The 11,378-nt window shown below is 34.4% G+C and overlaps 1 protein-coding gene across 1 annotated transcript; it reads right to left on the bottom strand.

Annotated features, from left to right (window-relative positions):
- Positions 1 to 912: 912 nt before the first annotated feature.
- Positions 913 to 7,253, bottom strand: LOC121262862 (NADPH--cytochrome P450 reductase 1-like). The gene is made up of 18 exons (XM_041165523.1): positions 6,704 to 7,253; positions 6,545 to 6,604; positions 6,366 to 6,442; positions 6,216 to 6,273; positions 6,020 to 6,103; positions 5,848 to 5,884; positions 4,981 to 5,050; positions 4,679 to 4,873; positions 4,496 to 4,588; positions 4,006 to 4,231; positions 3,832 to 3,915; positions 3,579 to 3,730; positions 3,013 to 3,109; positions 2,565 to 2,714; positions 2,383 to 2,460; positions 2,085 to 2,207; positions 1,868 to 1,981; positions 913 to 1,353 (listed from the first exon to the last, which is right to left on the bottom strand). The coding sequence occupies exons 1-18, from the start codon at positions 7,049 to 7,051 to the stop codon at positions 1,273 to 1,275; spliced, it is 2,127 nt and encodes a 708-aa protein (XP_041021457.1). The 5' UTR covers positions 7,052 to 7,253; the 3' UTR covers positions 913 to 1,272.
- Between the last annotated feature and the right edge of the window lie 4,125 nt (positions 7,254 to 11,378).

Here is an 11,378-nt window from a genome sequence, read left to right as displayed (position 1 = left end):
CCCCAAACTCAGGGGAGTTTGGCAAAGCAAACCACTTCTCATCAGACCTGAAAATAAAAACTTTATCCAAAATGTGTTGTTCTCCCAATGTATAACGTTGGGAGGTGCTTCGGTTGTTTTGCTTGTGGATTTTATTTTTTCAAAGAAAATCTTATTTTGTTTTCTATTATATGCATCTAAAGAAAATCATTTAGAGAAGTGAATAATTACAATAAGTTTCTGCAAAATAAATTTATAAATTGACATAGTTTCATATGAAATATTAGATCTACTTTACAATAAATAAAACTTTACAGTCTAACGTACCACATCAAGCTAAATCAGTTTATAAATTAACTTTTATAAAATTTATTTGTAGCTAAAATATTTTTCAACTAACTAATTACTTAACAAACCATGTCATTATAAGTTATACAAAACATACTTCTCAACTCACGGCATCAAATTAGATTTTCGTGGCGACATGTTAGTTGCCGCAAAAAGGCTCTCGTCGAAGATATCTTGCCATAACGACTTTGTTATCCTTGTGCGAAAGCAGCAAAAGCTGACTAAAGTTGAAGTCAACTTTTGCGGCTAAAACTTTTCGCCGAAAAAGTTAAAGCGTTTCTTTCTTACTATTATTATTTGGAAATTTGTCAGATCCAATTTTTATTTAATTGGTAGATAGTTGGGAAGATGGTGAAAGGCCATTAACTTCGTGTGGACATGATCAACCAAAACCTACCATTATTGAACTCGAGAATATTCCTGAATATCTCTCATTTTAGAGGAATTCTAGTACATATATATCTTCGTGGTTAAAAATTGCAGGAAATCAGAATATATTGGATTGTTGGGGCTAAATCATATTTGAAATGACCTGGTAACTTATATCCTCTCAAAAATAAATTTGTTTATTTCAGATACCAAATATAAATAAATCCATGCAATGTAAATTACATAGAAGAAGAAGGTCAGCTTTCTGTTATTTGAACCTTCTTGCTGCAGGTTCATACAAGAGACCCCATAATCTGTACCTAATGATAATTAAGTATATTATGTATTATTGATTACATTAAACAAAACAAAAAATCCTTCATATGGAAAAGGTCAAAAGAATCAAGATACCAATTTCTCTACGGAGACAACGTGCAATTGTCATTGCAAGGTCGCAAATGGTAATTGAAGACATCACATTAAGCCCTTGCGCCCATACTTCCTTTACTCCACCCCATTGATCGTTTCTCTTTTGCACACTTACGATAGGTTTGTTCGTCCTAATCCAAATGATCATCACCATACATCACGCAGATACCTGCCACTCATTTGCAGATTCTTCACCATGCTCTCAGCTTTGGAACTGTCCAGAGATCCCTGAAATTTTATAAATCAATGAGCTTTGATTAGTCATATGGCCAAATGTTTTTTATGCCCATTAATCTGTCAAATACCAGAAACCCAAGTTCACGTCTTTAAGAAAAAAATAGCATTACCACGAGGGTATTAGATAGCAGTGAGTGAAAGACAGACAATGTGGGGCAGGATGGGGCAGCGGTTTTATGCAGCACAAATTAAGTATTTGCGCCTTGAAATGGAGGCAGAAGGTGGAAGATTTAAATGGTTCGAGTGCTTGTTAAAAGATTCTCAAAATAGTATAATGTTCGGTAAAATAGATGTTTACATAGGAAACATCTCAATCACAAAGAAGCTATGGTGGGGCTCCTGGTTTAAAAGCAAACCAATTCTCCAATTTTACTCTCTCTCTCTCTCCAAACATAAAATGGCATCACCATGAATAGTTATAATTGTAAGGTCAGATTGCTGTTATAGTGGGTAGGTATGCAATTAGTAATTTCATGTTCAGAATTTTTTCGTGTACCGGACATACCTGTTCTTGCACAATGGTATGGAGGGTTCGGTGGACATCCCTAGCCATGCCTTTGGCATCACCACATACATAAATGTAACCACCCTGAGAAATCACGTTCCAAATATCTGCAGCCTGCATGCAAAGCAAGCACAAGATTCATATTTCTATCAATCGTTCAATTATATGTGAAAATCTGACTCCCAAAAAGTGGTGGTAGATGGAGTAGGTCATCTACCTTCTCGGTCATTCTATGCTGCACGTACAGCTTGGTGGGTCCCTCACGTGAGAAGGCAACAACTAGCTCAGAAAGAGCACCAGTTTCGATGAAGCTGTTCAGCTCGTCTTCATAAATGAAATCCTGAAACGAACATAGTTCATGTGATTAACAACTTACACACCATCACCTAGGACTTAGACCAGTGAGCATCATACAACAGGTTAGGGGCATGAAGGTTTTCAATCTTTTTATTGGTAAAAACTTGGATCTTTTCTTTTTTTTTTTCAAACAAGTAACTGATAGGGGCCTTACTTACCATCTTACAATTCCTGCATCCAAAAAATAAGACTGAGGGTCCCAGCTCCACTCCAGCTTCTTTGAGAGCTAGTCTTTCCTGAAAACGTAAATACATAATTGCTTGCAGTTAGCTCGGCTACTTTGGTGCTATATGAAGAATAACCAGGAAAAAGACAGAGCATCAAGTTTGCAAGTTAAAACCTGAAGGAAACCCCTGAAAGGAGCCAATCCAGTGCCAGGGCCAATCATGATGATAGGCACTTTAGCATCTACAGGGAGTTTAAAGTTTGACTGCCTGACAAAAATCGGAGCCCAACTGCAATCATGGCTTTTCTCCAGGGGCACAGCATTCTGGAAAACAACACCGAACAACGAATTCATCAATATAATAATTGAATTGATACATTTACAGCCACACAAATTAAAACACTACCTGAGAAAGTCATCATTCTAAAGACAATGACTAAAAGGTATAACTACAAATAAAAAGACAAATGTAAACAGACTAAATCCCCAACAAATACATTCTGACACAAACAACCAATCAGCATAGCCCATAAAAGACAACATGTCCTTCCATATTTTCTAGTTCTTCAAGCTTTTCCTTTGCCAGCTAAAAATGAAAAGATAATACAAATTGATAAAGTACCTTCATCCAAGTAGAACACACTCCTTTGTGAATCCGCCCTGTTGGTGTTTTCTCATAAACCAAAGCACAAGTAACATGAATCCTAGATGGAGCCATCCTACAGAACAAACACATATTAGGAGTAGAACAAGCATGAGTCCTACCTTGTTTTCCCACATTGAAATATCCTTAGCAACTAGTAAAGTTCCCTCCCTCCAATCTAAATATGTGTGCGCGCGCACATGTATATATATCCTCCAGGTCTCCTTCGTTAAAATTCAATCTTTTTGTATCAGTTGAACCAATACTTAAAATCTTATTTTGCCCAAATTCAGAGCATTCAGTAGTCACTAATACCGGAAAACCTTGAAATCGGTAATAGATTTGATTTTTCATACAATGCATATAATCATATCAGGCATTTGTGAGGGCAATTATTTTAGCACTTAATGACAGCAATAGCTCTTCGTTTTACTGCAAAATATCTCAGGCAACCATTTTTCTCTGAAAACCATGGTTGAAGTCTGACACTTGTCAATTTTCCTGTGGAAAAGAGAAAACAGAAAGAAAAGAACATTTATACATACTTTGGGGATGAAGAGATTGAATAGTATCTTGGCTGCAAGCGTGGGGCAACTGCTGCGAAGAAGACACCGAGTGGTGGCCTTGCTGATGAAAATTCATCCATGATTTCAAGGAGGCTTCTCTGACTAGCAACCACCCATTGTGCATATTCATCCTGCACCCGTTTACAGCAAAAGTTACTCCCATAGACAAATAAGAAGCTCAGTAAAGGACTTAAAAAAAAAAGGAATACTTTCATATCAAACTGCTCACGACCTTTCCAGCAGGTGATGCAAGATGTCTTAAGCGGTCAGCTTCAGTCGGATCAGAAGCATGAGCAGCTAAAGCGAGTAGGGCAGACTGGAATATATGCACTGGGGTTGTTAACTATTCGAAGTAACAAAAATTTTATAGAAAAAAAAAAATAAGACACGTTGACCCAAAACAAACCTTTTTGGGTGAACTCAAAAGATCAGCATATCGAGTGAGTGCTGTTCTTAAAGTACAGGGTGGGAAAGGAGGGGGCAAGGAGCTTCCACCAATTGGTGTGCCATCCTCCTTATCAGTGTGGACGGAGAAATAAGTATCTGGTGACAAACCCAATAAGCTCACTGCCTCCTCTACAACTTCACTTTGATTCTCACAGCAAACACCAACATGATCCCCAGTTTCATATCTGAGAAAGAAAAGAAGTACGATCACATAAGGAAATATTTAAACATTAACTTTTTGTTATTGGTATTATTTAAACATTAACTATCTACAAGTATTTCTCTCTGTTTTTTGTTAATCTTCAAGTTGCAGAAATTTCAATAAACAAGAAATATATGATAAATCAACAGGAACAATTTCGTTACAAGATGTAACAGAATATTCACACATGCATAGAATCAAAAGCACCCAGCCAAATAAAAAGAGGTGACAATCATATGCAACTTACGAAAGCCCAGTGTCAGAAATGTCAAACTCAAGGTGAATGCAAGAACGATCAGATTCAGATGTGTGAAGTTCCTTCCTCACAGCAACATTAGCCCTTCAGGCAGTAATCAACTTATAGCTTAAATAATAAAGAAAAATAGAATCAAAAGTTAAAAACTTAAAAAAACATTTTCTGGGCTCATACCTGCATGGATGTTGAACATCATAAACAGTGTTACCATTAGCACTACCCCAACTCTTGTCGTCCACTGATACATTTGCACTATCATGGAACACAACTCGATACTCTAATACGGCGGCAGTGTAAGGGGTGGTAGCTGTTGTTGGATCATCTTCATCTCGAAGCAGCAGGTCCAACTCAGGCCACAGCATTTCCCTCCTAGACATAGTAACGGTCAAATAAGATAAAATGTTAGGGATTAAAAGATAAATGGGGCAAGGGAAGTTTGTGCTATCAATCAACATAGCAATTCAACTACCCAATACCATGCAGTGAAGTCATCCTCAATGCATTGATCATCGTCTCCAAGACCCACTGGTACAAGGCACTTCCCACCTAAAAAAGCAAAAAACAGATCATGTTACTTAAGAATCTCATCTAATGAAATATAAATACACAAGTTAGCTGAATGGAAAACCAATAAGAAAACATATCAAATAGATATACAATACACAATGTCAGTTCACCTTTCAAATGCAAGGACCCATTGCCTAGAGGAATAGCATCCATCCCCAAGTATCTGGGTTATCTTTCTACCCTTTGGCAGATACAAGATTTACTAAGTAGTGCTAGGTTATCATATCATTCCACTTCTATAAAGTCTGTCTCCTCCAATATTTTATACCCAGAACTACTTGCTATATGAACAAAGAAGGGGCATACACTATTTTGCTAGCTGTTAATCCACAGAAAAGCATATGAGTGTACAATGTACATCTGCTGCATTTGTCTACTGCAGACCACAGAGAAGGTAGGTGTACAATGCAATCAGAAGCCAAGAAGGATCGGATAAGGGTTTCAATTTAGATAAGCAGTACATGCTTCACAGACTAGCAATACATTATAGAGAGAATGAAACCAAAATAGCACTGGATATCAACTGTTAGTGGTAATTTCAAAGGCAGGGGCAGGTGCTGGTAAAGGATATTATCTAAAAAGTCAAAATAGCATGTGAGTTGGAAACAATAGATTTTAAGAAAAAACCTGAATTAATCCGTTTAAACAATATATTTTAAGAAATAACCTAACTTAATCCATTAAAAATCCTGATTATATCAGAGTAAACCATGTCATACTCCAGACATTCTGAAAATTTTTCATCATCAACGAATAAAGGAAATATAAAAGTATACCCTGCTCAGCGAGGATCTCATCCACCTCCTTTGCAACCTATTTCCCAGTAAAAGTAAACATGAATCAAATGTTAACCAACAGAAGCAACCAGGAAAACTTATAATTCCAAAGTCAGCAGCTATAAACTGCACGTATCTGGATTGAACATTAAATACGAATCCGAATGAATACCTTATTGAAATGCTCGTACTGCCGATTGCCAAGGCCAAACACTCCGTACTGAAGCTTCTGAAGCCACTCCCCTCTCTCTTTCCCCTAAAACCACAATAATGCAATGAGAAATATTAATCAAATTTTTGCTTTTAATAACCCAAATACCAAATCCAATCAAATTACCAACAAAAGATTAAAAGAAAAAACAGTTTACCTCCGTAAACCATTTATAGAATCTCGCCGCATTGTCCGTCGGCTCACCATCTCCATATCTACCCATCCCAATCAAACATAGTGTATAACCACATCAAAAAAGTTGAAATTAAACCAAAGAAAAAGAACCTTAGATAGCGTAGAAACTCACGTGGCCAAGAAGAAGAAAGCCAAAGTCTCTTTTTTCAGCTTTTCCTCGTACTCTTCGTCATCGGCCGCATAATCGTCCTACAAAGCCCCTTCCGACTTCAAAATCGAATTTTCGATGCCACAGGAGAAAAATTCAAGTGCAAAAAGCTCAATCACAAAAAGTCAACCATACATACATACCATATCAACTACTTTAAACGTGGCCTTTTCGTATCGCGCTTTGGCCTCGTCAGCTAACGCCTAAATTTTTCCCAGTCAAAAAGTAGAAATCATGAGCTGAAAACTTCATGCATACATACACAGATATCTACATGCGAATACAAGTATGCATGGACACACCTTTGCGAATCCTTCGGCGGTTCCGGTCTGTGTGCCGAAGAAGATAGTGACCTTCTTTTTGCCATCGTCGACTTCCACCTCCGGCTCCTTCACGATCAACGGCCTGGGCGGCTCGACGGTTTTGGGTTTCGAACCGTTGGATCTCCGCCAAATCAAAACGACAACGCATCCAATCAGGACCGCGATAGAAGTGGTCAAAATCATAAAAATCTCGCGGTTGTCGAGAATAAGGGAAGCGACCTCGTTTAAGGAGTCGGAAGAGACGCTGGAGGGGTCTACTTTGCCCTTGATGATGGCCGACATTAGATCCAACGGAGAAATCTTCATGGAAGTGGACGAAGATTGCATACCTCGGAAGACGGAGGGGATAGTGTCACAGGAACCAGCGGTGGAACCGGATGCAGGCGAGGAAATGTGCAACGAGTGGAAGTTTCTGTAGGGGGGAAATGGAGAGAGTCTCTCACAAATGGTGGTTGGTGGGTGCGGAGTAGTTGAGGAGATAGGAGGGAGAGAGAGACTCTGACAGAGAGATTGGAGAAGTAGGAGGGGAGGGCGGAGTTAAATTGCCGCGGGGTGGAGCAGCCAAAGTCAAACCCACCTAACACTAGATTTAACCATGGTTTACTAAGAATAATTTTAGGGATATTATTCTACTGCTATTCATCTTACTATTCTTTTTATATTTATTTTTTTTAATTTTTATTTTACTTAATGATTAAGAAAATAAATATTAATAAAATTATATATTTTTTAATTTTTTCTTAATAATTAAGGATCTTAAATAAATACTTAAAATAAAAAAATAAAAAAGTTTAAAATACACTGAAATAGTAAATGAATAATAACCCTTTCACTAGCCTGTTTACTAATTCAGGCAACGGTTGAAAGCTTAATTTCCTTAATAAAAGATATATATATATATATATATATATATATATCAACAAATAAATAGAAAAAGAATATTGAAATTCTGGAAATGCCATTTTCTACTTTTTTTTTTTTTTTTTTTGCCTTTTTCTTTTTAACCAGAAGAACAGAATGCCCTCTCCTTGTGATATCGCTTCTTATACATTCCCCATGTTTAAACTTTTGTAGTTGTACCTTGCCCAAAAATCAAAAATTTTATTAAAATATTATTTTTAATATTATTTTTATTGTAAAATTTAAAAAATTTGAATTGTATTTTATTTGTAAATTTGTAAAACTTGTAATGATTAGATAAGTTAAAATAGTTTCATTATCTAAACCAGGTCTAAATCAATATTATAATTCTTACGTTAATCAAATTAGTATTTGATAATTTTATGATTTTTTGAATTAATGATTAGATTTTTAATAATTAGTATAAAAATAAGCACCATATCACGAGTTAAAATCGCCGTTAAAATTAAATAGAAAAAGGAAATGGCTAGCCTTGAGTCAATATTGAAAGTGTGCCGTCGTGGACATTATAATCTTAAAATTTTTGAATCAATAGTGGGATGTTTAACAATTAAAATAAGAACAGGCACTATAGTGGGAGTTTAAATTATCGCAAAAATTGATAGATTAAAAGAAAAAGTTACCATCGAGACAGTGTATAATAAGCTGTCATAAATGTTAAATTTAAAAGCGTAATGAAATATTATGATAATGAGAGTTAAAATTCGAAACCAATAAGAAACAAACATTCATGAAACTCTTAGACCGTTCATATTATGTCATCTTTTTTTAAATAAATTTTTGTTCATTTAAACAACATATCAGTCAGTGTAATTGATTAAAAAAATGTGACCAAGAATAACATTATTTCTGCATTTAAATTCCAACGCGAGAAAATGTCAAAATTGAGACAAATGTTTGATGAAATTATTGGAGACGTGGAGGAAGTCCAATCACAGTAATCTACCTACAAATCCGGCGTTTCAAATAGGTGACTTGTGGCTCAAGACAAGCTTCAGTATCTTTATTTTATTTTTTTTAGTGGTCATGATCTAAGAAATTAGAAAAGAGCATCTAGGAGGGAATATTGGAGCACCTAATTCATTCTTTAATATGGTATCAATGATCATTAAATTTTGCGAATTAAATATTCTTTTATTATTATTATTATTATTATTATTATTATAAGATATTATATAATTGTGAATTAAAATTCAAAAATTAATAATTCTCTTTATTATTATTAACTACATATAGTTTTAAAACAAGATAAATAATTTTTTTTTATCGATATATAGAATTATACATAATAAATAGTATTAAGAACTGATAAGATTTAATTCTGGGATGCAAAAGCTGAAAACGGGGTGTGTTTGTAGAGTTGACGTTAGGATATGTATTAAAAAAAGCTTATGCCTAATTTGTTTTTACAATCATTTTCATCTCATCTAATTATAATAATTTTTTTAAAATTTTAATACAAAATAAAATAAATAATTCAATTTTTTTAAATTTTAAAATAAAAATAATATTAAAAAATATATTCTTATAATATTTTATTTAATTTTTAATTTTTATCTTATCTCAATTATGAAAACAAACGAGACACTTTCGGTGAGTCCTCCACTGTCGTATCAAACTTTGAAAGAAAAAGGAAATCCTGTGGGTATTGAATATACCACCTTAAGGTAGCGCATAAATGCTCATATCTGCTACACTATTCAAATCTTGTTACGTGCCTCAAACTACATGATTTTGGTTGCCTAGTTAAGGTGGCTTATAAATGTTCGAGTACAGACATGAGTTTTTGTTACAATTAGAGAAGAAGAAAAACTTTGTATTTTCTGGTAAATTTGTTCAACTTATTACAGAGAATAAATGAGCTCTGCTATTTATAGGTTCTAGACTTTACAAAGAAAACTAACAACTAATGTTGCTAACCTATCATGTATTAAAACGTGTGTGTTGACATGTGTTTATTTCTAATTATCCCCTTCTTAGATGAAGTATATAGATTATAGAGCTTTGCTATTCATAAGCCTCGTACACTATACATCATAACTTTTTTTTTTTTTAATTTTTGTTGGTTTTATTCTTCTTAAAACAATTGAATTATTATACTCATCATTCATATACCATATATTTGATAAGAGAAAAAAAATTAAAAAATAACAAAAAGGGTGGTGTGCGAGGCTTATGGATAAAATTTGTCATAGATCATATATACCCCATCTTGAAAAGCAAAGAAGTAAATAAGGATGAGCCTAAATGCATTGTGAGAATGTCTGCAATCTAATTTTGTGAAGATACATGTAAAGTGCACAATAAACTAGATTGAATATTTTTCCGAATCAAATGACAATCAAATTCAATAAGTTTAGTACGCTCATGAAACACTGGATTAGCTGCAATGTATAAAGCAACTTGGTTATAATAAAATAATAGGGCAGCATGAGAATAATCCTGATGTAACTATTTAAGCAAAGACAAAACCCAAGTAATTTCACATACAACAACATCCATTGACCTATACTTTGCCTCTGCTAAAGATCGATAAATTGTTTATTAATTTTTGGACTTCCATGAAATTAAAGAATCAGCGATGAACACACAATACCTAAAAAGTGATCTTCTAGAATCTAGACAGCTTGTCTAATCAGAATCAACAAAGGCTTTAATATGTAACGAAGAATCAACTAAAAAAAAATGCCTTGACCAGGAGCTTTTTTTATATACTTCAAAATTCAATGTGCTGCTTACATACGAGGAGCTCGAGGAGATGCCAAAAACTAACTAAGATAATGAACTGAAAAAGCAATGCCATGCCTGTTATGGGTTAAATACAACAAACGACCTATCAGCATTCTATATGGAGTAGGGTCTGATAATAACTTTCCGTCATTTCTAGAAAGTTTGGAATGATAATCTATGGAAACATTTACTAGTTTGGCAGCCAATAATCCGACATCTAAAAGCAATTCCAATGCATATTTTCTCTTACATAAACAAATGTCTTTCTTACGTCTAGCTATTTCCAACCCCAGAAAAATTTGATAGTACCCAAATCCTTCAACTTAAATTGACTATGCTGAAATTCTTTAAGAGCAACAACGGATGATTCATCATTACTTTGCAATTAAAATATTACCAACATATACAAGTAATGTTATGAAATAGAACCTTGCTTTCTCATGAACAAGAAATAATCAGATTTTGACTGCATGAATCCGTGAGCAAGAAGTGTAGCAGTGAATTTAAAATTCCATTGGCGTAAAACTTACTTCAAACCATATAATGGCTTTTACAACTTACAAACATTGTTGTCTCCCTTTAGAAGATAACCAGCAAGATAACCAAGAGGTGCTAACATATAAACATCTTCTTCTAGATCCTCATTTAAAAAAAAAAAATTATTGACATCTAGTTGTGACAATGACCAACCATGCATAATAGCCAAAGAAATAACACATCTAATAGTAACCATCTTGGCTACAGGAGAAAATATTTCAAAGTAATCTAAATCCTCTTGCTGAGTATAACCCTTAGCAACGAATCTAACCTTATACCTTTCTATGGAACCATTAGCTTTATATTTTATCTTGTAAACCTACTGGCAACCTATATGAATTTTGTTTGGTAGAAGAGTGGTAAGAGACCAAGTATGGTTTTCTTCTGAGGCAAATAATTCAGCACTCATAGCATATTTTCAATGAGAATATTTGATTGTTTGATGATAAAATCCTAGTCTTGTTTG

Source organism: Juglans microcarpa x Juglans regia, chromosome 4S, assembly GCF_004785595.1.
Source record: "Juglans microcarpa x Juglans regia isolate MS1-56 chromosome 4S, Jm3101_v1.0, whole genome shotgun sequence".
In the NCBI taxonomy this organism is placed as follows: Eukaryota; Viridiplantae; Streptophyta; class Magnoliopsida; order Fagales; family Juglandaceae; genus Juglans; species Juglans microcarpa x Juglans regia.
The sequence above is the reverse complement of the archived record's forward strand: the minus strand, read 5'-3'. Positions and strand labels throughout refer to the sequence as shown.